Here is a 27,499-nt window from a genome sequence, read left to right as displayed (position 1 = left end):
GAGACGCAAAACACACGCGAAAAAAAGATTATAGAAAACCTGGCGAATTCGCTAGAACATTCGATAGGATTTCTGTTGGATTTCTATTTCTATTAGTTGTAAAAAAAATCCAATTCTGTTGATTATTTTTTAAAGAACATTTCCCATTGAACATTCCAATCCTGTCACCAAAAAATGCAATGTAATGTTTTTATTATATAAAATATACTAAATAAATTATGGTATTTTTCTATATTGTAAAAATCCAAATTGACTTCTGGTGACGAAAATTTGGTACTCGAAATTAAGACTCCAAAATTAAGGGTCACGCGGGTCGGAATAAGGGTCATGAGGATTCCGAGGGTCACAATAAGGGTCGGGAGGGTCCAAATCAGTAGCGAAGCGGTAAACCGGGTTAAGTCGATTTTGACTATTGGCCAGTTTTTGACGAATATCTCGGAATTTAAAAGAGATAGAAAAATTTTTCTCATAACCTTTTTTGTAGAGCCAATGGAGGGTTATAACAATGGTAATGAGAAAAGTTTTGCTATCTCTCTTAGATTCCGAGATATTCATCAAAAATTGACCAAAAGTCAAAAGCGACTTAACTCGGGTTACCATTGAATCAATGGGTCAGCCCAAGGGTCATATATGGGTGAGATTAAAGGTCCAAATCAGGGTAAGAAGGGTCTGATTAAGGGTCTAAGTAAGGCTCACAAAGGATATAATGAAGGTCAGAATGAGGGTCTTGAGGATCAGAGTAAGGGTCACGAGGGTCAGAATAAGAGTCACGAGGGTCAAATTGCGGGTCACAAAAGTTTAAATAAGGGTTACAAGGGTCAAAATAAGGATCATGGTGATCATACGGGGGTTGGCGAGCCGAGAGAGCAGGGGACGTAGCCCCTAGTATAATATTCTATAGAATACTCTATAAAAATAGTATATTTCGTCATTAGGCCGAAAAAAACTTCTGGCGAATATGAGTTTGCAACCCGAGCCGAAGGCGAGGGCTGCTATCATATGAGCTAGAAAAGTTTTTTAGGCCGTATGACGAACAATATTTTTTGGCATAACGGCCTTATAGCCGGAATGACAAAAATTCTTTTAAAAAATTGAATAAAAGAAAGCAAAATTGCATACAATATTAAAAATGGTATAGTATAGTATATACTACAGTATTTTATATGTAATATATTTTATAACAGAAATTATATAACAAACATTTTTTTAAATGAAGAAAACAGAAATGAAGATGATGTAATAAAATTTATTTTTATAACTTAATAATGTAAATTTATAAACCAAAAATCTTTTGCTTTCTACAAGTTCTCGACGAAGAACTAATAGAAAGTTCAATACAAGTCCAATAGAATTATCTAGGGAATTTGCTAGGTTTTTCCGTGAAATATTTTCCGTGTGCGCTGTTGACATACCTCTCACGATAATGTCTACTTCATTTCAAATTACCTCGGACGGTTTATCTTGATTCTAAATGAGGTGAGTAAAGTGGCCTGATGAGTTTTCGGTGTTCAATGGCTCTCCTTACTGATAATTGTTGGATGCTTCACCGGTTTTTCTGGGAAGAGTCGAATCATGTGAAAAGACTGCGCTCCGGGTAAAAGTTGTGAGTGATGATGAGTACGCGGAATTTTTATTGCATCATAATTCAGGAGTGTTGTTTCTATTTTCCATTTCGAGAGAAATTCGCGAGGATATTCATCCTTTCTGGGGATATGTATAATTTCTGATTAATGATTCGTGGGAATTGATGAGTAAAACGGTTAATGAAGGTTTTTGTCTAGGTTTTATCTAGAATTTTTCATCCACGCAATAAATTTATTTATTTATTAATTATTTCTGAACTGTTTTTTGGGGGTAATCTCGGGCTGTTTGAGATTATTGCAGATAATATTCTATTTGGAATGTTGACGAATTTTTCACCGATTGAAGATAAAACAATTATCAATCATATCATCAAACGATGGATGATGAGTTTCTCTCCGTCGATGAATGTGATTTCTGTCGTGTTCGCAGCGCCATCAGGAAGTATTCATGATAAAACTGATTTGCAATGACTTGTAATTCGTTAGCAGATGAATATAATGCATTTTTCAGTGTTTAAGGATTATTCAATTAATTAGTTATTAAAAAAACTAACGATGTACTAATTATGAATAAACGTTCACTCGCCGAAAAATTTCGATTTTGCCAGAAGTCGACTTTTCCCCTGGAACAATCCAAGGTCTGACACTGGCCCCAGGTGAAAAAAAAAAAGATGAATTGAAAAGAACAACTTTCTCATGATATGAAAACAATTCTGTGCTTATTTTGAAAAAAAATTAATGAAATCACACTAAAAAACAAAAACAAATGTTTTTGTAAAAAAACTCTGCCAAGAAATAGTTTCGTTCAATTTTTACTGGAAAGCTTAATTTTTTTTTTAATAAAAAAAATGAAAAAGAAAACCAAGTCAGGTATCCCAAATAAATGGGACACGATCAGATTTCTGTAAGAAAAATCGCTATCATTAGAAGAATTTTTTTTTAATTCTCAATAAAATAAAAAATCAGTAGGAGCGGGATGAACGTTCTTAGCGCGGATTTTTTCTGCTCACTATGTCAATCTGATCCTCCATCTGCTGATCCGCGCCAAGGACGTTGGTCCTGCTCCTACTGATTTTTTATTTTATGGCGAATTTTTTAAAAATTCTTTTTCTGTTGATAACAATTTTTCTTACAGAAATCTGATCGTGTACTATATCTATTTATTTGAGATTCCGGACTCGGCTTTCTTTTACATTTATTTTTACTTTCCAGTAAAAACTGAACAAAACTATTTTCCGTACTGACCTTCACTTTTCCTCATCCGGGAATTGGTATTGGCCCTTCCCCAAACTTGTGAAAGTGAAAATCACTACGGAAAAATATCGTTCACGACTAGTGCCATGGGGTTTTTTTTACTCGTGTGGTTGGCCAGTTCTCGCCTTCGGCTCGAATGCCAACTCCACGCGAGTAAAAAACCCCACGACACTCGCCCTGAAATATACTATTCTTGGCACAGTTTGTTGACAAAAATATTTGTTTTTGTTCTTTAGGGTGATACATCTACTCTTATTTCCACTTGATCCAAGCAAATCACTAATATAATTCCCTCTCCACCGCATTTGTGTCTGACCGCTCGAAACTGCTGCGATCTTCACGATTTATTTGAAATTTTTAACAACGACAAAGTTACATGGAATTCCTATATATTTCTTCATTGACAAATCAATGTCAAATTCTTGAATATTAAATCTGTTGAAAATTGTATTGAATGCAATGTTTTCTTAATTTACATAATGAGTGGAAATTTAAAATTTCATTCGAAAATCAATAATTGTTCAACATGAAAAACCCAATTTTTTGAATTTTCAAGGTGAATGAGAAATTTCATGAATGTTTTCATTTGGAATTGAATTAGAACTCACAACATTAAGAATCCAGATGACACTGTGACTGAAATTTCACGAAATTTCTAACAATGTAACGAAACTGCTGCGATCTCTACGATTTATTTGAAATTTTTAACAACGACAAAGTTACATGGAATTCCTATATATTTCTTCATTGACAAATCAATGTCAAATTCTTGAATATTAAATCTATTGAAAATGGTATTGAATGCAATGTTTTCTTAATTTACAGAATGAGTGGAAATTTAAAATTCCATTCGAAAATCAATAATTGTTCAACATGAAAAACCCAATTTTTTGAATTTTCAAGGTGAATGAGAAATTTCACGAATGTTTTCATTTGGAATTGAATTGGAACTCACAACATCAAGAATCCAGATGACACTGTGACTGAAATTTCAAGAAATTTCTAACAATGTAGAACTGCTTCATCAGGGATGTTTACTCGCTCGTGTCCTCAAACGAACTGCCCGACAGCCTCAGAAGAAAGACGAAGCGGGGGTGAAGGGCGTTGATATCCAATCGAAAATTCATGTCTTCATTATTTTCTGCATGCACCGGTCTTTCTCATCTGCAATATCTACACTTTATCATTATTCCCATTATCTATAATTTTCTGTTCCGAGAAAGAACGAGTGCCACGGGGTTGCGAGTGCGAGGAAGTATAATGACCAGGTGTAGTCCGTATCAATTCTTAATTTTTTCATCAGGGATGTTTCGTTGCCCAATGACCATGCGCAACGGATACATACTGTCTTTACGCACAATTACATTTGTCTTCCAGCGAGAGCCCACGTTGGCCTACAATACTTACGTCGTCGGAATAGTATACATACGCATATGAAGAGGCAATAAAAATTTCGTCCATGTCTGATTATATAAAATAAATGGGAAGAGATTCAAGAAAAAATTTCGCCATGAATTAGTCACCTTTGTTCGCTGAAACTGAAGGGAATCGAATGAGGCTTCTCTCGATTGCTGAAATTACGTTGATTTTCCTCTCAGTCAAGTGACTCATCCGTAAAAATGTTGGAGAAATGGAATAAGGATGCAGAATACGATTTGGGGTTTTACAGATTAATCAATCGTGGATTGGGAATCTATCCCTTCGAGTGCCAGGAAGTATTTTCCATAATTCGAATGATCATTGTTTTGACGATAAATGTGAGTAATAATTACGGATAAATCGTTGAATATTTTTGCTTCTGAATGGAAGTTTTGTAATCGTTCAAATTTAAGTTTTGGATTTTTTGTGTTATATCGACCCAGTATGATCCAAAAAGTCAGAAAATGCAATAAAGTTTTGCTTCAATTACTCGCTAATGAGTGCATGGAATTGAATCCGATTTTTTCAAATATAGGTATTGTTGAGCCCTATCGATGGCTATTAATTAAAATTCAATTCATTGATTAATTTTTTTAATTTTTGATTTTTTTCCAAAATCGCCTGTCTCACGATAAATAAATAAATGTTCTGAATTGGTTGAATGATGGCTTAAAAAATTTGTTTGGATGTCCTTTTGACCGAGTTCGAATATGAGGGCGATAGCAATAATCGTTATTTTGATTTATTTCAAAATTTGCAAAAATTTTGTATTTTTTAAAATGAGAATTTCAGGGATATGTTTGAATATCATGCTTCAAATGAATTCAATCATTATTTAAAATGTTTATTTTAATGCCATTAAGTCGAAGTTAAAAGATGATTTGGATAGCTATATTGGTTGATTCAATTTTTATGATGATTGTTGAAAAATTCGAGATTTTCATGACTTTCCCTGAAAGTGAGCTTTCTGATAGTTTCGTCAAATGTGATGTTTCAAATTCATTCGAGTATGTATAAATAAATTTTTTGTTATTGCGGCCGTAAGGCAGCGTTTTACGGACGCTCTACGGCCGTCATGACAAAAAATATTGTCCGTCATACGGCCAAAATAGTATATTTTGTGGCGGTTAGGTGTATGTCGTAGAATAATAACTCGTGTTTTACCAGAATAAAGGTGTTGTTTTTAGCACATTAGATGTGTTTACATCGAATTTGAGAATCGGACTAAGTTCGACTGATCTATTTCGTCGGGAGCGTGCGGATCTCTTCTTCTTCTTCTTCTTCAATTGTTATGGCACTGACTGTATGCTTGTCTTGCGGCCTGAGCGTGCGCGTTTAAAGACCTTTTGTTATGGAAGGTACGAGAATTGTCCAGAAATTTCGTGAGGGACAAGGATAGAATAGTATATTTCGTCATTAGGCCCNATTCGCCAGAAAAGTTTTTTTCGGCCTAGTGACGAAATATACTATTTTGTCATTCCGGCCGTGAGGCAACGCTTCACGGACGCTCCGCTCCGCGTCCGTGAATCTCTGCCTACGGCCGTCATAACAAAAAATACTGTTCGTCATATGGCCAAAAAAAACTTTTCTAGCTCATATGATTGCAGCCCTTGCCTTCGGCTCGGGCTGCAAACTCATATTCGCCAGAAAAGTTTCTTTCGGCCTAGTGACGAAATATACTATTCCCTCGTCTTCGGCTCGTGCTGCAAACCTCATATTCGTCAGAAAAGTTTTTTTTGGCCGTATGACGAACAATATTTTTTGCCATGACGGCTGTAGGCAGAGATTCACGGACGCAGAGCGTCCGTGAAACGCTGCCTTACGGCCGGAATGACAAAATGATATTTATCTCGAATACGACGATATACAATATTCGAGACGCGTTATATGAATTTCGAAATAATAATTCGTTTGTGACTCGCGCCACATTTATCGATATAGAACTGTAAAAAAGACAATCAGTTGTACAGAAGACAGGGATAATACGAATGATGATGATAACATTCGACTAAGTTGAAAATCTGATGAAATCAGTTGAGAAGAAATCTTATTCAATCTAATAAAATGAAATAAACCATTACCAAATAAACCAAAATAACCATTCGGAAACATATTGTTAATTTATTACCAACAATAACTATACTATATGCAATACAAGAGCAATTTCACTTGTTTTAAGTAAAAATATTGATGATTTACAGTGGATTATGTTGTACGAACAAGTAATAGATTTGATATCCGGCTGTGGTCAAACGGAGGAAATAATAGAGTCCATAGTGGGAGCACTGTCGTACCCAGTGGCAATAGCCAAGATCATATTGCCCAGAGTCTACTGGAGGAACATGAAAATAATATTGGAGTCAGCTGTTGAGGATTGGTCTCGGCAAAACGATGCCGAAGCTAAAAGAACCATGATGGAGTGGGTGGCCATTGGCAGATTTACCTTCCTCCTAGAGATAACGAGTTTGTGCATGCTGTTGACATACACAACAATATCACATTTTCCATTTTTCCTATTGACACAAAATCATCGGGAGAATAGTAGCGCGATGATAGATGGAAGCTTGCCATGGGGTAGCGGCTGTTGGCTGCCATCGAACACATCAAACCAAATGTTCCTGATCGCCTACTTCGCCACTTGTATACAGCAGATAGTGGGCAGTCTCAGTAACATGGGATTCGATGTATCTCTGTTCATAATTCTCAGTCACATGTGCGGACAGATTGAAATTCTGAAACTCGACAGTGGGAGAAATTGGAATGGTACAAGTTTTGATTCGTCAAAGAATCCACAGGAAGTTTATCGTCAGTTCATTGACAGGCATAACCATTTGCTCAACCTGTGCGATCTTTTTGAGAGGTCATTTAATGTTATTATATTGATACATATGGTGCTGTATCTTGGGTTGGTGACGATCCTGCGTAAGTGCTTTCTGCATCATTCATGACAAAATTGAAAGGATCAGGGATAGCCAAATTTATAACATTTAATTACCGTTAAATATTGCAGCCATCAATTAGTTAACATCACTCTCAAGTTTTTTGAGTACTTAAGTATCATCAATTCAAATATACCAATTTTTAACTATCTTATCAATCAATAATTGAGGTAGGAAGATTGATTATTCGTGTAATCGAAAATCCCCATTAAAAAATTTGAATTATTCAGTTAGTGGTAAATTTACAGTTTGATATCAACAAATTTTAAATAGATCATTATTCGAGAAAAATCTGATTATTAATATTATATTATTTGAAAAATCAGATCAACATATTTTAAACCTTTATTAATATAAATGTCAAATCCTTATAATATTAAAAAAATTTAACATTGATGGCGATCCCTGGGACAGATTGATAAATTTGGTAATTTTGCAGGAACAATGATACGAGTTGAAAATGGTATAAAGAGCATTAATGATTTTGTCATGGATTCAATGAAAAATGAAATTTTGGTTCTAAACTTAGTTTGGAGGTTCATTGCAAAAGTTGCAATTTTAAGAAGCTGAGTGGTTTTTCACGATTCTGATTATTACGCTCATGATATCTTGAGACGAATTATGCTAATGGAACAGCCCTAGAAATCGTTGATTTGTTGATAAATTGGAATTTGTTGATAAATTGGAAATGCGATGAATGACAATGCTATTCACAGTTCGAGCTACAGAATTTTTTTACAGCCTCCCGGTCCATTTTCGGGTCCCACTCGGCACTTCTATCCAACCTATGAAAAATAGAGGGAAGGACGTCGAACTGTGAGGATGGGGCCTAAACCGAAAATTTCAAATAAATCCTAGAGATCGCAGCAATTGCGTGCGGTCTGACACACGCGGTGGAGAGGAAACTTTAGAATGGTATTAGTGATTTGCTTGGATCAAGTGGAAATAAGAAAAGATGTATTTTATTATTTTTAATTGAACATTTGAAGGAAGTTCTGCGCTTTCGTGAACGAAGAACACCTCCGCGTCATTATTATCAAACCTTTTTACGTGGATACGTCTATGGTTTCAATATGGGGGGTCATTTTGGGAACCGGTACTTATGTGCAGCGCCATCTATCGGAATTCTAGAACATTTTCGACATTTCGAGGTAATTCGAGAAGTTTCTTGACATTTCGAACAATCCAAGAGGTTCTAGAAATTTCAAGAGAATTCAGAGAGTGTATCGAAAATTCGAAGGTATGGAAGGAGTTTCTCGAAAACTCAAGGGAATGCAAGTAGTTTCTAGAAAATTCGAGAAAGAAGGAAAGATCATGGACGTATCGGCGTACAATTACAGCTGTATCAAAGATACAGCCGCCTGCAATTTTTCATTTTATTGAAGAATCCTATTTTACTAAAGATGACAGAAACGTGAAGTTGTTTTATATCGAAATATCTCCAAACTGCCTGACCGCTAATCCTCAATTTTGATTGGTCAATGAGTCACGTGAAGTAGTCGCTGAATAAAATCCCCGGGATTTTCAAATTCTTCAGATTCCAAAAAAAATTTCCGCATCACATTTTTCATTTTTTCATGTGTGAAGTTTGTCTTTATATCAAAACATATCTAAATTTTCTGATTGTTGAGCATGCGAAAAAAAACAGTATTTCTAAATTTTTTTAACTCGCAGAGTATTCTGCACTTCCAAAATTTCAATTTTTTCATATTTATCATACGCAAAAATGATAAATTCTTGCTTCTCAGATTTTCATACATAAGTTCTAAACTCTACAAAATTCATGAAAATTCTTCGTTTTCCCAAATAATTCGAGAAAAATCTTTGAAGATTTACGGTTATCTAGAAAATTGTGAAATTTTCCGAAGAATTCAAGAACTTTTTTCAGTTTCCTAAGAAATCAATTTATAACCCTCCCCTCATTTTTCAACCATTACAGATTTCAATCAGATTATTTTAAACCGTAAAAAAAGGAATTAATCGAAGATTAAAAATTATTCATTGATGTTTCACTCTTCCTTCTCTTAATTCTCTTTAAGTCATGATCAACATTTATAAAACATCTATGAGTATATGAAGTTTAATAAATTCGATTTCTTCATTTTCACAACAAATAGATAAGTGCGCGCACAGATCTAGTAATGATAGAAAGCGGAATAAACCAAGATTATAACAAGAGTATCGACGGATAAATTGGATTTGAAAGCAGAATCAACAAATACATTAATACATCCGAAATCTTGTGTCTGTGAGTGGGTCATAGTCAATCAAAGAGTCACCTGGAAGAGTCTTCGTCACCTATCGTGCCGATTCATTAGCCCTCCCCATTTCCAATGAAGGCTCCCATAACAGACCTCCTTCCCTCTATTCTCCATACTGCACTATACCGTATTCGCAGTCCTATTAGAATATAGGAGTAACATAAGAAACCACAGGAAACCCATGCCGGTACAGGCGGTCACTCTATTAGCAACCTCCCGCTCGCCGGAGCCTCAGGTAAAAAAATTCGTTTAGACTTGGGATCGAACTCGCAACCTTCCGCACACTAGACGTGTTGAGAATTTGCATTTCCAACACGAAAATAAGATCAATCACATAAGCAATCTTGATTATTCATAAAAATTTGCAATGTCATATTTTTTTCGTAACGTCAATGTCAGATTTTTTTCGAAACTTGCTCAAAAAGTCAAAACTTCTGAGAGAAGGGCCGAGATGGAAATATTGATGCCATTGGTGAGATAGGATTAGAGGGCCGAGATGGAAATATTGATGCCATTGGTGAGATAGGATTAGAGGTCGTTATGTAGGGATTATGACAGACTGATACTGAAGACATTCAGGGGCTTTAAAAATTGCGGTTCCCACCTCGCATTTTCAAACATTCCTTAAAATCATTCATCCTCTTTAGATCACCCTCAACTCGCTTCATCCGGTTTCTACAAAATGAGCCATTTCTTGAAGCCATCTTTCACATTTTTCTGTCCATTCTAGGCTCAGAATTGTTAGCGCAAAATTTCCCCCCGCATTTCAGTAGTTTTTTTACTCCTAATTTCTTTCAGTACTCAACACCTTTGTCGCTTGGTACTACCAAAACATCGCAATGGTGATAAAAGCAGTCTTTGAATTGATGATAATTTACGTGCAATTATTCGTCTACTGTTACGCCGGCGAAAAGCTCACTAATCAACTAGAAAATTTGCGAGACGAGGTTTACAGTTCGCCCTGGTACACTCTACCAAAAAAATCCATGCAGGACGTGTGTTTCATCTTGAGGAGATTGAACGATCCCTTCTACCTGACCTGCGGTAAATTCTACCGGATGAACATGGACTATTTCAAGAATATCGTGAAGTTGACAGCCTCGTATTGCTCGGTGATAAGACTCATGTTTTACGATTGAATCACACTTTATAAATGTTCAACTACGTATAGTGGATATAGCACAGACGAACGAAGCATTTTGTAAAAAACCTGACGAAAAATCCGGAAATAAATTGATAATAAGTTTGCTACGTGTCAGCATTATTTGGGGGAAGGAGGGGTCAAAGAAAAAAAATAGCATCTGTACATGAAACTCCATCGAACCCATCATTATAGTCCCCTCTGTAATTTCTATCGCCCTCTTTTTCCCCGTAATTTTCTTCTTCTAATATTCTTTCATCTGCATGCAGTAACGTAATTACATTTGTCGTTTTAGCTTGAGCTTTATGTAGATATTAAGAGTGCGGGGTGGGTAAGACTCAGTTGATGTGCGCAGTGGCCTCTATTCCACACGGCATTCAAGTCTCCACCGCAAATTACAACTGTAACAACTCAAATCTAGATCGGTAACAAAAATTATGAACATTAACAAAATACCAGTTATCAAATGAATTTATATGTACATGTTATTATCTTTTCAATACAAAAAAACAAGAAAACAATTAAATTACGTATGGCAGAATGACCTGTTTGTGTTAAATACCTATTCTATAAATTAAGGGTGCCAAGTGAATTTGAAAAAAGATTCAAAAAAAATTTTTTCTTTCCCTCCATCATTGGAGAAATATGTATTCATCCATCCAACGAAATTTCAAACCCGCAACCGGAACTAGACATCGAGAAAATAAATGCGGAAAATCCTCTATTTCGCGTGACGAACCTCGAGAAAGCATGGGATCAAATGGGTACGGCGGGTTGAAATATCTCTCTTATTCACCCCGGTACCCCATTGTTTTTTGTCGCCATCACATTGAACACATAATTCCCCATATCTTCAAATTTTTTCAAATTTTTCTTGAGTTCCTAGGGGGTTGAAACGTTCAATTTAATCAAAACTCCATAAGAGGCCGTGTACAAGACTGATTTTGTTTATTTAATTTCTCGATATCCATAAGTTCTAAAATTTTAAAATTGTCACCGATGTTTACCATCTGTCTAATACTATTAATTTAAAAAATTATAACTTCGTTGGTGAATGTCAATTTTCAAGGTCATCGCCAAATTCACTTGGCACCCTTAATCCTGGACATTGACAAAATGATAGAACACCCTATCGTCGAATACATCTGTATATACAATGAAATTATTTCAAATTAATCACTTATTTCAGACTTTAGTAGTAGTCAACAGTTGAATATAATGCGCTTTATGAGTGATCTCAAACTCCTGCGCAGGCATGAAGCACTGAGTCTGAATCCTCGGTCCCCTGAATTTCTTCAACAAGCTCCTGCCAATGAAAAAAACCGTGACGAACACAAGACACGAGACGCCAGCAATCCCCAGAATGATCATCTCGGTGTTTTCCCGAAACGCCTGGACCTCAACACACCTAGATCTCTCCCCACCGATTTCCCCGGAAGTCTCATCCCCGAGAGGATCCAGCAGACTTGCGCAGACTTTGTACCTCCCCGGTACCAGTCCTGGCACTGTGACACTAGGTTGGCTGCAGTTCAACTTCTTTCGGTGGAGGAATGAATCCTCAGCGAAGATGACCACCGAGACTTCGCAGAGATTCTCCAGGTCGTTTTTCGTGGACAAGCTGACGTCAACAGTGAGAAAGCCCTCGTCGGAGATGTTAACGTGGACCCCAGTGATCCTCTCCTTGAGTGGCGCCACTGTCGTCGGAGTCGCCAGTGCCGCCTTCTGCCTCGTTATTTCCTCCCACTTGGGGCTGCTCTCCTCCAGGAACAAGAGATCACTGCAGCCGAGGCCCAAAGTCAACTCATCAGTGGCTGTCGACACGAAGAGAACGATGCAGTACCGATATTTGTGACCAATTTGCAGGTCCAGGGACGATGGAATGGCGACCGGTAGATGGCAGGGATCCCTCATGAGGCTTGACTCGCAGTGAAGAGGACTGGAGTCAATCTCGATCTCGGAGTCCCCCACCACTTCGTAGATGATCAGGTTGTCGCAGGTGTACCTCTCGGTGCACGACTCCACACGCCAGACGAGATTGACGCCTGTCCTTCTGTCGTAACGGAATTCCTTGAGGGTCACCTGGACCTGCGGTTGAGGGAGTTTCGTCATCATGGGAGGTGTTGGCTCGCCGCATAAAAGACTTCCTGGTGACACCTGTGTTAGGACGCCGTTCTCCAGGGCTGGGGGAGTCGCGCAGACCGCGGACGATCGGTCCTCCTCTTCGAGGGACGAATTGCTCAGCCAATTCGCGAACTCCAAGATGTTGCAGTCACAGTTGAGGGGGTTGTCGGACAGGGAGAAGCGTTTCAACTTGAGTTTGGAGGTGGGTATTTCAGAGTCCACCATTGTGATGTCGTTGTCGTCGAGCCGGAGGTCCTGGAGGTTGCGGAAGGGGATTATGAGGTCACTTGTGAGTGAGGGGAGAAAGTTGTGGGTCAGGTCTAGGGTGATTAGGTTGTCCAGATGGGCTAGGGATGCACTGGAGACGGCTACTATTTGATTGCTGGCAAGGTCCAGACGGGTCAGGGTGGAGAGGTGTCGGAAAGCGTGGTCCTCCAGAACATCGATCTGGGAAGAGGAATATTTCGGTAAATAGTAGTTAGCAGGGACATATGTATAAACATTAAGGGGGTACGTCAGGGAAATTTCAGTCTTCACTGGGCCTTGGGAACCATTGAACCGCTTGCGATATATGTAACGGAATATGGGAATAACTAGGGAAAATCGCGGACCCGATCGATTTTGCTTCATTTTTTCCTGGTTTTTACCTTCAAAATGCTGCTTGCGCCGTAAATTTCATACGATTTTAGTTTTTTTTTTAATGTTCGTTACACTCCAAAGAATAAAGTTAAGCATCCGTTTTACTTTATTCGCCATAGATCATGAATAAATGAATTTTGAATTTCATAAATTTTTTGCTTCTCTAAAGTAGAAGGAAAAGATGGCGGCGCCCCCACCTCACATTTTCAAACCTTCCTAAAAAATATTTCTCCTCCTCAGATTATCCTCAACTCGCCTTATCCGGTTCCTATGAAATGAACAAATGTTTTAAGTCATAAATAGTCCCAAATTGTTCACCTGATTATGACTTAAACTGAGATACGTCAAGTTCCTCAGTCCCCCAAGTGCTCCCTGTTTCACCGTTCCCAGTTCATTCTCGGAAAGCGTCAAAACCCTCAATCGTGGCATTGACGGTAGTAAATTGGGCCCCAAGGGACCAATGAGAAGATTTCTCGACAGATCAAGTTCCTCGAGATGCTTGAGACCGCGCAATGCCGAGAGTGCCGATACACTCAGTCGATTGCCCCTCATCTTCAATGAACGCAAGACCTTCAGCGGTACAAACGCTTGAGGAGACAATTGGGATAGTAAATTGTCACAGAGATCGAGATACGTGAGACTCGACTGGCCCTGAAAAAAAAAACCCAAGAATCATCAAGTATTTCGTTGATAAAAACTTGTCAACGTGTTTTCAATCAGAAGAATTAATCGTGGGAAGGGAATCTCAATTAATTCAACTCATTCCAGTCGTCAGTATTGAATTATGTATTGTGAAGTGACTGCAAGAGTAACTGGAATTGAAGGGAAGAGGTGGAAAAAATTCATGAACAGGAGAAATTAATAAGAAGTTTCAATCGATTCGAAAAATTTTATTGCTGTAAAAATAACTGGTAAGAAGCTGGCCCTCTTACTTTGAATGATTGCGACTCAAGGGTTTTTAATTTATTCCTGGACAGATCCAGTCTCTCCAGTCCCTGGAGATGCATCAGGGCAGCTGTTGGAATAGCTTCGAGAAGATTGTTGGGGAGTCCTAGGGCTTGCAGAGGTCTCACTAATGCGGTAAAGGCGTTCTCATTGACTCTTCGGAGCTCGCCGGTGGATATGACGAGTCCGTGGAGTGCAACGCCCTCTAGAAATCTCGATGGTAGCGTTGATATTCCCGTTACTGTGACATCCAGGAGAGAAATTATTCCTTCGCGGCTGCTTCTCAAATGATCACCTATTATCTGAAATGAAAAATATATAAAAATAATCTGAACATGTGTGGTATTGTTTATTAGATGCCATTGCTTTTACCTCCAATGCAGTTCTGTCTCCTGTGCAGCTGAGGGTGTGAGGAAAATCGCAGAAACACTCAACTCCAATTTGTGTGATGTTCGGACACTCCCAGGTGGTCTCGGTGACACTTCTGATGGCTGATGTGGGTGTCATCAAGGTCGCGGGTGTCTCTGAATCGCCGGGAGGTGGTGATGAGGTGTTTGATGTTCCGGTTTTTTTCGTTTTCGTCCGGACGTCATTTTGGGGCCTCTCAGGAGGGCCGGAGGTGGAAGAGGCGTCTTCCAGTGGATTTCCGGCGACAGGGCTGAGTGAAAATAGAGTTAGGGAGGCTAGGATTATCAGAAGTTGACATTTCCACGGCATCCTGGAATTAGAGATAAAATGGATTGATTTTTTTTTTGTCAAAAACGCAGAGGAAATCTCTGAAACTTGCACCGTGAATTATCGGTGAAAGGGAGGGGAAAATCAGGAAAGATGGCTTGAAACGTTTGTTCATTTTATAGAAACCGGATGCAGCGAGTTGAGGGTTCTTCGAAGGGGATAAATCATTTTAAGAAATATTTGAAAATACGAGGTGGGACGGCCGCCATCGTTAAAGCCCTTTCTGGAAGATGGAGGTATCTAAACAAGATGGCGGCACCAACACATGTAACCACCTCGTATTTTTAAACATTTCTTACAATTATTTATTTTCTTCAGATGAATTTAAATTTGTTTCCTCCAGTTCTTAGAAAAAGAGCAATTTTCATAAACTATTCTTCCGATTTTTTCATCCTCGCATTTAAGTCTTTTTTCTCACTCCCGAAGCCTCGAAATTCGTCGGACATCGTTCAACTTCAGAACGAGTATATTAACCTAAAAATGACTTGAAAAGAAGAAAAATTCAGGAATCAAAATTTCCAGTTTTACAATAAAAATGTCGTCATCCTACGATAAATTATGGCACTCAGCGCAGCACAGGGCAGGGGAATTGCTGGTGTTGGATGAAAACATCCATGCGGATCAGAGTCCAAAATCCAAACATGACGCGGTGAAGACAATTCTCCCCATTTACATAAAGTACTCGCCCAAAGTCTCAAATAATTCCTAGCAGCATTCACTCTTCTCTATTTCATCACAATCCTCATTCGCAGATACAGAAATCTAGTCCAAAAATTGGGACAACTGTACGATCAGATGATCCACAGTCAGAAGAGAGAGCTGATAAAGCGTCTCTTTGACTGCTCCGTGGGGCGGATGCTGGAGTACAGGAGAGAAATTGTCAAATTAACTTGTTCTGATTATCAGTGAGTAAACGACTTTAGTGATTATACAGATGAATAATGCATTGGGCGACTAAAAATTGATTCCAGGTGGCCCGATGATCTCCTAACAGAGCTGAAGTGGACCCCAGATGACATCCACATTCTGCCGATTTCCAGTTATACCGCAGATCGCAAAAACGAATTGGAGGAGCGGAAGAAGATTATTCAAGATCTCGTCGATAAATTGGATGCTCGTAAGGCTTGAATGCACGTTATTAATAATTATCGATGCACGGAGAGAAATGTTCAGTAAAAATTACGGTACTCATAATTCACTCGCCGATTACGGAATCGACTTAGAAAATTTAAGGAGATTCAGATAAAAATTACGGAACGCTCCGGAAAAATTTCGTGACAGTTCCGTAAAATTTCCTACAACCACATTTCGCTCCGGAATTGCGGAAAAGATATGTAATTTTTATTGAATATTTCTCTCCGTGTGATAAGTATTAATTAAAATAAAATATGCGCGTTATTAATAATTATCGATGATAATTATATCATATTTTATTTTTGGACTTAGACACGATTCTACATGAAATATCGAATACTAAATTTTTTAAAATTGTCTTCCCTTACCTCTACCGCACAAATACCTTTGATTTCAAGACAAATCCACAAATACATTGTGAAATCTACCCTTTTCAGTCCCCGGATTTTTTTCCCCGTGAAAAATCCCTCGGAAAAAAATCCCCGAAAAAAAATTGACAGGGAAAAATTTCCGGTAATTTTTCAAAGGGGCAAAATGTCGGGAGAAAAATCTATACAGGAAAAAAAAGTGAGTGGAAAAAATTCCAAGGGAAAAATTAACCGAGGAAAAACTGACGAAGAAAAATTTCCGGGAATTTTTGAATGGGTAAAAAACTCAGCTATTATTTCGAACGATAATAACCGACCGTCGATATGCCATCGGCCGCGGATAACTACCCCTTCGAATCCGAATTCATTCTGAGTCCACAGACGGCGCTGCGGCATAACGTCTTTCTCTCAAAATGACCCGCACAATAAAACTGTAAACATATCCACGTTAAAAAATGAATAAAAACCCCAATTCGTGATGATTTCATGATATTCAATAGCTGAACCCGAGCTAGACCCCGACGATCGCCTCCTGTCAACCGAATTCCCGAGTGCTCCTTCCTTGACCCGTGCCCCATCGATGGTTCGTCGCCGGAAATCATTGAAATCCATCATAACCCCTAACCTCCCCATCCCCAGGGAACCCGAGGAAGTCAGGATCGCCCGGGAGAGAGCCGATAACCTTAAAAAAGCCTTCTCCGAGGCCATTTCCCTGATCCAACGCCACGAGAGGGCACGGATGGGTCGAGTAGTTGGCGCCAACGTCCGAAGGGATCACGATTACCACAGAAAGCTGAAGTGCGGCGATATAGAATTGAAAAAATACAAAAGAGAAGTTAAAGAGAACGCCGCAACAACGATCCAGAGGACGTGGAGGGGTTTCTGGACACGGAAGCTCCTCGCAAAACGCAGGGAGAAGGCGGAAATGTCGATGGGTATGATCATCCCAAGTCGAAAAGATAGGACAGTCTTCGAAGAGGATCTGAGGAATCGATCGAGGATCCAAGAACTCCAGCAGCAGTTCAGGACTGCAGTGCAAGAGACAATTTCCCGAGAGAGGGCTAAAAATTTTGAGGCTAGACGTCTCGACGTCATGGACGACATATCCGAGGAGATACGAGCGTGGTTTCAAGAGTGGCTGGCTGCTGTCGGCCATTTTGATATCTATCCACCTGAACAAAATGGCGGATCGGTGATGATCGTCACGGGACAAACTTTGACGCCTGAGGAATTTCTCATCAAAAAATTGGAGGAGAAAAATAAAGCTGAAGGGGGAAAAAAGGGGAAGGATAAGAAGGAAGAGAAGAAAGGAAAGGATAAGAAAAAATTGGGAAAGGATAAGGATAAGGAAGAGAAAGGATGGACTCCGCCGGAGTCCAAGGTCCTCCAGACGATTGTTGATGTTAAAAAAGAATTCCTCACGAATTGGAGTTTGCGGGATGAGAATTTGAGTCAGACCGTGAACACTGATATCATCAAGGAAGAAATATTCTACGAACTTCAGTTGGAAGCGAGGAAAGCTGTGGATGAACTGATGAGACTCGAATTGGATCGGATGAATGATGCCTTGATCAAGGATCACAAGAACGACGATCCGAAGTTTCAGTTCCCAGGGATGAAGAAAGGTTCTTCCTAACCTCAAAACTCGTAAACTCGTATTTTCCGTAAAAATATTTTGATCTAGCTCTCGTCCGATTACAGGCAAGAAGAAGAAGAAAAAAGGGAAGAAGGGGAAGAAGAAGAAGAAAGGAGAAGAGGTGGTGAACAAGAACGAAGTAGAAGAGGTGTTTCGGGAATTAGTCTCTTCTAGAATAATTCAAAATTATCCGGAAGCGAGGTTGTGCGATTGGTTAGGGGATCTGTCGTATCAGAATTTCGAAGCTCAGAGGGATCGGAAGGATTACAAGCACAAGTTGGGGGAGATAAGGAGTCTGATTATGGAGACTTGTGTTCTTCCGTTGGGGTCCAAGGAAGCTCACACTATGGCACCGTCATTTCGGTAATTCTTTGAATTTAATCCATTGCTTCGCGTACGTCGCAGATCGTTCCGGTGTGAGGCGGGTGGGGGTAATGATCGGGGATTTTTAATTCGACTTGATTCCGAGTCAAAAATTCTCAAGGATCAAAAGTTGTGAAAAACGAAAAATTATTGAGAGTCAAAATGTTGAAAAAGTTGAAAAATGGTGAAAAAAAGTTTGTGGAGACAGAAAACGTTGACAAAGTTGGAAAAGATGAAAAAGTTGAAAATATCGAAAAAGTTGAAAATGTTGACAAGGTTGAGAATGTTGAAAAAGTCGGAAAGGTTGAAAAGGTTGAAGAGGTTGCAAAAGTTGAAAAAAGCGGGTGGGTGTAATGGCGGCGCGTGCATCCGCTGGCGAGTGGGGACGCACCACGCGAAGCAGTGGGTTAACAGAGGCATCCTCACGCAAAATGCGAATTCCACTCTATTGAAATATTGTCCAAGTGGTGTCAACCCATCAAAAAATAGTATATTTCGATACGAGTGAGACAGAATTTTCACGAGTGTGAAGTTGGCGGCCCGAGGCGAAGCCGAGGGCTGCCAATCTCACGAGCTGAAAATTCCTGTCTCACATGTGTCGAACAATAGTTTTCATCACGCTGTGACGAAAAATGAACTTTTCGGCACGCTCCGCGTGCCTAAAAGTCCAATTTCCGCCACATTGTGATGAAAAATATTGTTCGTAACTCGTGAAAAAATGTTTTTTAGCTCGTGGGATTATATCACTTGCCTTCGACTCATGATATAAACCTCCCACTCGCCAAAAAACACTTTTTTGCACTCGTTACGAAGTATACTATTTTGACAGTGATGTTACGTTGAGCGAGTGGCGAACTGTGCCTTTTTTCGTTTACTAGTAAAGGAAAGGACTTTTCGTTTACGAGTAAACGAAAAGGCACTTTTCGACACGAGGTGAACGTAGCAGCAGTGTCAAAATAGTATATTTCGTAACGAGCTAAAAAACATTTTTTCACGAGTTACGAACAATATTTGTTATCACACTGTGACGAAAAGTGAACTTTTCGGCACGCTCCGCCGAAAATATTGTTCGTAACTCGTGAAAAAATGTTTTTTGCACTCGTTACGAAATATACTATTTCATCACAATGTGGCGGAAATTGGACTTTTAGGCACGCGGAGCGTGCCGAAAAGTTCACTTTTCGTCACAGCGTGATGAAAATATACTTTTCAGATCAGTATGTATAGCTGGCCTCCCACGAACCGGGAAGACATTTCTGGCTCACGCTATTGCCAACGAGATTGGGGCTCTCTTATTCGACTTGACCCCGAGTGTTCTAGCAGGACAATATGAAGGCAAGGAGAATGAAAAGAGACTTATGAAGATGATAAATACAGTCGCTAAGAACTACCCACCTTCCATTGTCCTCATAGACGGAGGCGAGAAGCCGTGGTTGAAAAAAATACCACCGGAAGAGAGAGAGAATCAACCCAAGCGGCTCGCTAAACTACTTCCTAAATTCATAAAGGGCATCAAGCCCGGTGACCAGGTAAGTAATCCAAAATATCACCATATCAATTTTTGTCATCATTTTTAAATTCTTCAATACAACATGGGTGTAAATAGAGAGATAACCGATGTGAAAAAGAAAACTTGTCTCAAACCCGTACGTCCCACGCAGTTTATGGCGTCGCTAACCTGTTGGTGCCGCAAGCGGCCTTGGATTTAATTCCGCACGCGTGCGCCAATGCGACTAATCAAATATCGAATGTGTCAAAATGATTATTAATTGTCGAATTAATGGAGAGGAGCGTTGATAAATTTCTCCGATGTATCTTCCATTGTTCCGCGGATCTCTTCCGCAAGGGAATGAATTAAATTTTCAATTTTCATTTTGCCAGACAGCAAGACCAATTATTGCATAACCGCATGAATTCAAATCATGAATTATTTATCTTTATGCATTTTTTCGATGAAAGTGTCTCATTGCAGACTCTCGTGTTGGGACTGGCATCGGAGCCTTGGAAAGCAACTAAAAAATTCTACAAGATATATGAAACTTTCATCACAATTCCTGTCTCCGATTACAACTCCGTCTATCTGTTTTATCAAGATATCTTGATGAAATATCATTATGTCAGCAGACATTTTGATGTTTCGGCGCTGGCTAAAGCTTCTGTGGGCTATTCTCTCGATGTCATTCGTGAGGCTGTGGAGAATGTCCTGAATTTGAGAAGACGAATGAGACTGAAGTTCGAACCGTTGAAACCAGAAGAAATTTTGAAGGAGTTGCAGAGGAATCCGAGTATTCCACCGAAAATCGTTGATGACTTTGCGAAGTTCCAGACGAAAACTCCACTTGGGAGGAAATGGGTGAAGATGATGAGGCAGGAGAGGGAGGCGATTGATTATCCGCCGGGGAAGAAGAAATAATTTTCGAGGTATGTTTATGGCAGTTGATTTAACTAATGGTCATTACACGATTTTTTGGATTTACCGGGTTGTAGGGCAGTATTTTTAAATGAATAGTATTTTTTGAGGTGCCATCTTCCGCGTGAGCCTTAAGGCCCGAACGGAAAGAGAATAAAAAAACGAAGAGTTGCCCAATGCGCATTTAAACGTGTATTTAACAAAAATAAAATTCTATTTTACGTCCACGTATGTTGACTTTTTTGGGTCTTAAGGCCCCAAAAATGAAATAAAAATAATCGCAGAAGCTGTGAATGTCTAGTTAACACATTTAACATATTTAACAAGTGAATGCGTAACATTCAACTTGAGGCCCATAAATGGTAAAAAATTGGGCCGCAAGGCCCCGACTGAAAGATGGGAAATACTAAAAATGACAGTCGAATACGAAGTGAGCTTTGTTTGTTGCAACGTGAATATTGGGCCGTAAGGCCTAAGCCAAAATGAACTCAAGAGATTACGAGAAGTTGTAAAAAGAAATTTAGGGAAGAAGAGAAGCTATAAAAAGGAATTTAATTTTGGGCTTTCAACGTCAAAAAACGTTTACATCCGTGAAAGTTAGAATTTCGAGCCAGGTCTCCGACAGAAAAAAAATATCTGTGGAAAAACGGTGAAATATGACTTCAGATTCGTGTTTTACAATACAGGGTATGGAATTCAACTTGATATTCGCGAATCGAAAATTTTGGGCCATAGGGCCCACATAAAAAAATCAATCGCCAGCGAAATGTTCTAAAATAGAAATTTGGATTCGTATTCGACAACATAAGGAGTGAGAAACAAGTTTACGATCCTGAATACGAAAAAATTGGGCCTTAAGGCCCAAATAAAAAATAAGCCATTGCTCTAAAATATAAATCTCCATTTGTATTTCACAACATAGGAGGTAAAAATCAGCATTCCGTCCCTGAATGTAAAAATTTTGGGCCTTAGGGCCCAAAAACAAAATTCTGCTTTCAATTCGGTACCCACTCTGCCACAACATAGGAAATTAAAATTAGCATGTCGTCCGTGAATGTAAAAATTTGGGGCTTAGCGCCCAAATAAAAAATATGAACCTCTGCTCTAAAATGGAAGTCTCCATTTGCACCTTACAACATAAATAAAAATCAGCATTCCGTCCGTGAATGGACAATTTTGGGCCTCAGGGCCCAACCAAAAAAATTCAATTCCCCTCTCAATTCACAATCCACTCCCTTGCAACAAATAAGTAAAAATCAGCATGTCGTCCGTGAGCGTAAAAAGTTGGGCCTTAAGGCCCAAATAAAAAATATGAACGGTTGCTCTAAAATAGAAGTCTCCATTTGCACCTCACACCATAAGAAGTAAAAATCAGCATTCCGTCCGTGAATGGACAATTTTGGGCCTCAGGGCCCAACCAAAAAAAAACAAAATTCTCTTCTCAATTCGGTATCCACCCATGTTATGGAAATAATAACAACATTTCTCGAATTCCCTTTCAAAATTTTCATTAAAAAATGGCGATCGTTAAAAAAGCACCATTCCGTCTGCAGATGTACAATGATCATGCCCAAGACGAGTTACTATATTAGTCCTGCGTCCACACTTGAGCAAGTTTTTGAGCGACTTACCCGTAAGAACTAAGAACCTCCCCTCCCCTTGCACCCCACCCCCACTCCTTACCTCTACACACGCGTTAGTCGCGTGCACCAACACACGACACTATTCTCCACAGAAGATCTCCCCAGTTTATCTCTCTCCGCTTGTCCACTCGGTCCTCACCTCTTCCTTTTGTCTTCCTCCTCCGTATTTATTTATTCTTTTATCTAAAAAAACTCTGAAGTTGGTGCATGCACTTCACCTCGAATCACTGTAACAGCTCCCACGCCAGTACTTCTTCACTCTAACGATTGATAGCATCGCGAGAATTTTCTTAGCATGAGCTTACATTGGCCACCCACGTGTTTAATATTTCAACTTCAATTCATCATTCAATTCAATAAAAAAATGAATTATATTGAGAAGAATAAACTTCACTTTTCACTGAGATTACATTTTTCATTAGCAAAAATCCATGTCAGTCCCTATGAATAACAAAAATAAACATTCAAAAAGGGAAAATTTATAAAAAAAATTATTTCACTTGAACAAAAAATTTCTGAATAGAAATGATCAAAATTTCATTCATTAACCAACGAAACAATATTTCAACACTGATGAATAAACGATTAAATCCAATTAGTAGATCGCGATATCGTCGAATGGATGAAGGAAGAAAGGTGGAACGTAACTAAAACCCATCGACGACAGAATGGGGCACTGGTGTCTCCCCTCCACCCTTTGAATTTCATCTCTCTTCGTTCACCCATTCCTGTTCAGGTTGTGCGTTAATAGTGGAAAAGAAGTCGAAGAGAGGGATATAACAGTCTTCAGTGTTCATGTGTTTTGTACGTTTGTACTGCTTCAACGTGGGTTGATGATAATATTCTGTCTTTGTCGTGTGTCCCCACGTCGTCTTTATCCACATAGCATAGCCATGTATGGAACCCAACCGATGCCATGGGTGTACGTTCTCTTCCACGGCCCTTAACGCCCACTTGCACTCTTGACTCTGTACGCAACGCGCAAACCCCTCGGATACTAACACAATAACATTTGGATTTATACATTCGTTATGAGCATCAAGTCCCACGAAATCTTCTTCGTTGCTTTTCACTCGCGGGTTATTTGTTTGAGGAGGATGCGGGCATCATTTCAATTCGTGGGAACCCGAGATGTCTGTTTTTTGGGGATGGGTTTGCATGGGTGGAGATGTATACATGGTGTAGGATGTGTGGAATTTTATTTCGTGAGGAAATTGACTACTGAAATGCGGGGAAATCTTTGTGCTGTGAATTGTCAGCCAAAAGGGGATTGAAAAATATGAGGGATGGCTTAAAAAATTTGTTCACTTTGTGGAAACTGGAGGAAGCGAGTTAAAGGTGATCCGAGGGAGATAAATAATTTTAAGAAATGTTTGAAAATGCGAGGTGGGGGCGCCACCATCTTGCGGCAGAGGGAGGAGTATCCAAGCAAGATGGCGGCGCCCATACCTATCAACCACATCGTATTTTTGAACATCTATTAAATTTATTTATTCTCTTCAAATCACTTTAACTCGTTTTGAGCAGTCTCTCACATTTTTGAGGTTATTGGTTTGAGGAGGATATAGGCATCATTTCAATTCGTGGGAACCCGAGATGTCTGTTTTTTGGGGATGGGTTTGCATGGGTGGAGATGTATACATGGTGTAGGATGTGTGGAATTTTATTTTGTGAGGAAATTGACTACTGAAATGCGGGGAAATCTTTGCGCTGTGAATTGTCAGCCAAAAGGGGATTGAAAAATCTGAGGGATGGCTTAAAATTTTTTTTCACTTTGTGGAAACTGGAGGAAGCGAGTTGAAGGTGATCCGAGGGAAATAAATCATTTTAAGAGATGTTCTAAAATGCGAGGTGGGGGCGCCGCCATCTTTGGAGCCCCTTGTGGCAGAGGGAAGAGTATCCAAGTAAGAGAACGGCCACTACCGGTGGACCACCTTGTATTTTGAAATATCTCTTAAAATTATTTATCCTCCTCAAATCACTTTCAACTCGTTTCATCCAGCTTCTAGACAATGAATGAATTTTTCAAGCTATGTCAGTAATTTCGTTTCTTCCGATACGTTTTGACGTAGAATTTTGACATGATTTAACATGAATTATTGAACACAAAAATAAAAAAAATCCGGATATTATCTGAAATTTGAATATTGACCAGTTGTTTGTTTCGGCTATTCTTTGAAGAGTAATGTAAAACCCACTAGTAGCGTCCATCGAGAATTGTGAGAACGGAGGAGGATGAGCCGTTAATGCGCGGGAAGAGGTGGAGTTGACAAGCGAAGAAACGCAGACATTTTCGCCCACGTGAGGTTTATAAAATGCATGAAATTTTATATTAAAATTTCCCAGTTTCTTTTGAGTATTTATTAACCACAATGGAGTGACTATTCGTTTCAATATGATTCAGCATAACCTATCGAACACAAAAATACAAGAAATTCATAAATATCCCATTTTTCTCCAATTTTTTTTGTGCAAGATAGAGTCCCCAGAAAAACTTCAAACTCAAATATTCAACTGAACAAAGAACCTGTAATCCACCAGTTATTCACCACAAACATGAACTACTATGATTTGAACCTAGCACCTATTCCACACGGACATCAATGTCGATCATATATCAAATGCTTACAGTCCATAATACGTGGGAGACGAGGGATAAATGAATGAAAAGCAGAAAGGAGTGGATTAAAAGGAGAAAAAATACCGTGAATGAAAGGTCCACTAAATGTCCCCCTCCATAACAACTCCTCTTATTTTCCGCAAGGAGTATCCGACTAGCGGTTCTTCCAGTTGTGACACTATTTCCACGGATGATCAAGATCTCAAGTTACCTTTATGACGAGAACTCACGCCCATTACACGGTAGCCGCTCATTAATTATTTCAATCTCCCTATCTGGCCTCGACTCCTCATTTTCTTCAATCTCTAATCAATTTTATCGGATTGAATTACGGAAAAGCCCGACCAATGACATTTTTTCTCTCAAGGGGGAGGGGATGTCCTGGCAATATGGTGGTGCTCACACCTGTCAACCACCTCGCATTTTTAAACGTGTCTCGAAATTATTTGTCCTCTTCAGGTCACTTTAGACTCGCTTCATCCGGTTTCTGTAAAATGAACGAATTTTTTGAGACGTCTTTCAGAGTTTTCCATTCTTTTTTGGCATTTCATACATAGGATGTCCCACGATCAAGCCTTTTCCTTCGAGGGTATTGAAGAGGGTGCGTTGTGAAGTGAAAAGTTCCCTTTCCCCTTTTTTTGGTTTGACCTTTTTTTCTTTTGGGCTGCTACTACTGATTTCAGGGGTAAATATTCATTTTTTTACAATTGTTCAAAAATGTTCTTTTCGTTTTTTTTCTTTTCAGTACATTTGATGCGCACATATGCAACCGTCTATGGCCGCCTTCCCCTTCTTGCCTTATCGCGCCCACAATCTTTTCCGAAAAAGCGGAAAAAAGTGCTCAGATGCAAAAGTGAAAGGGGAATTTTCCTTTTCAAAAAACACCCTCTTCAATACCCTCGAAGGAAAGGGATCGGCCGTGGGACATCCTGTCTATTCGTTCTTGTGTAATAAAAATCTGTCAGTTCTTTTTGCTCCGCGAAGAAATTGTTTAGGAGGTTATGACTTTGGCTATTACTTAGTTGGTGCACTGGCAGGAAAAATTAATTTTATCAAGTGAATTTCATTCGAACCAACAATCATTTGGTTGTTAATTTTCAAATAAACATGATTTCATAGTGAATACCAGTTATCTCTTCTTGAGATACATTTGATTGGGAGAAATCGAACTTCTCTAGAATTGAAGTTCCTTTTATTTGTCGCAATAATGAGAGTATTTGATCTCATTCTAGCTAAAAGTTCGCCAACTCCAAAAATTCGGTGGTTTATTCGAAAATGAAAATTTTTCTCATGACTAAATACGTTGTTTTTTTAATCAACACGATCATACGTTCTTCCAAGTAAATTATAATTGAAGTGAGCATTTCGTATGTCGAATCAGGATGAATATTGTTACGCGGAAAAAGCTGTGAGATTGTAGTACGATGTCGTTGAGTTGAAAGAAGTTTATATTTCGTGACTAAAAAAAATCGCATTAGTTTACAATAACAGAATCACAGATATTGGATTATGGGGTTTAAAATAACAAACACCTTTTGTCTATGTGAACATTTTAATTGAAAAATCTCAAAGACTCTACACAGTCAAGAGGCACTTCACAGTATGAATACCTACGAGAGACTAAAAGATAGTTGCTAATAAGGCCCAGGGTTAATATAGACCTAGGAGGGCAATATAATTTCCATCCCCTGAAGCAACGCTCGGTCTTTCCTTCTTGACCCCGTCTGATCGCCAGGTGTACTTACGGGAAAAACCTACCTTTGGAAAAAACCCATCAGGAAAAATCCCGAAAGGACTTTTCCCATTTTACAATCTCAAGGAGGACCCCACAGCAATATGAAGCAATAAACCTTTTCTTAACATAAAATAACTTGGGAGAGTGAATTTTGGTCTCGGGGAAATCCCGGAAATCCAACAACAGATTACGGCAATTCAACACAAACTTGGATATCACAAATTTCGTTCAATGTGATGTACGGAAAGCTCAATTTAAACATCGGCTTCATTGGAAAAAACAACAGTCTATTCATTCCTCAATTTAATCATCTCCTAGGTACGAATTTTAAATCAGTTTATGAAAGTAGAAAATTTCTCGACTGGAGATTATATTAGGTTAAAAAAAGTAGAAATTTTCCATTTTTGTGGTGAATACATGTGACTTGAGGCCAAGAACTGTTTTATTTGATTCAAGTAAATGTATCTCAAGAAGAAATAATTGATATTCACCGTAAGATCTTATTTATTCGGAATTAGTCCCAGTATATAATGCTTGTTCCAAGAAAGAAACA

General features: G+C 39.0%; 3 protein-coding genes across 3 annotated transcripts; 2 read left to right on the top strand and 1 right to left on the bottom strand.

Moving 5' to 3' along the window:
- The first annotated feature begins 4,327 nt into the window (after positions 1-4,327).
- On the top strand, positions 4,328-10,595 carry LOC107040338 (odorant receptor 46a). The gene is made up of 3 exons (XM_015260389.1): positions 4,328-4,594; positions 6,458-7,178; positions 10,255-10,595. Exons 1-3 carry the CDS (start codon positions 4,457-4,459, stop codon positions 10,593-10,595), a joined length of 1,200 nt encoding a protein of 399 aa, XP_015115875.1. The 5' UTR covers positions 4,328-4,456.
- A 1,119-nt stretch (positions 10,596-11,714) lies between these two features.
- Positions 11,715-15,019, bottom strand: LOC107040301 (leucine-rich repeat protein soc-2 homolog). The gene is made up of 4 exons (XM_015260329.1): positions 14,675-15,019; positions 14,290-14,604; positions 13,676-14,008; positions 11,715-13,165 (listed from the first exon to the last, which is right to left on the bottom strand). The coding sequence occupies exons 1-4, from the start codon at positions 15,017-15,019 to the stop codon at positions 11,783-11,785; spliced, it is 2,376 nt and encodes a 791-aa protein (XP_015115815.1). The 3' UTR covers positions 11,715-11,782.
- Positions 15,020-15,572: 553 nt separating this feature from the next.
- Positions 15,573-20,951, top strand: LOC107040300 (dynein regulatory complex protein 11-like). Its single transcript, XM_029126251.1, has 7 exons — positions 15,573-15,715; positions 15,790-15,942; positions 16,009-16,154; positions 17,040-18,164; positions 18,394-18,538; positions 19,752-20,067; positions 20,511-20,951. The coding sequence occupies exons 1-7, from the start codon at positions 15,573-15,575 to the stop codon at positions 20,949-20,951; spliced, it is 2,469 nt and encodes an 822-aa protein (XP_028982084.1).
- Positions 20,952-27,499: the final 6,548 nt, after the last annotated feature.

Source organism: Diachasma alloeum, unplaced genomic scaffold, assembly GCF_001412515.2.
Source record: "Diachasma alloeum isolate Michigan unplaced genomic scaffold, Dall2.0 Dall_scaffold_00327, whole genome shotgun sequence".
Taxonomy (NCBI): domain Eukaryota; kingdom Metazoa; phylum Arthropoda; class Insecta; order Hymenoptera; family Braconidae; genus Diachasma; species Diachasma alloeum.
This window is presented reverse-complemented; position numbering and strand designations above follow the sequence as displayed.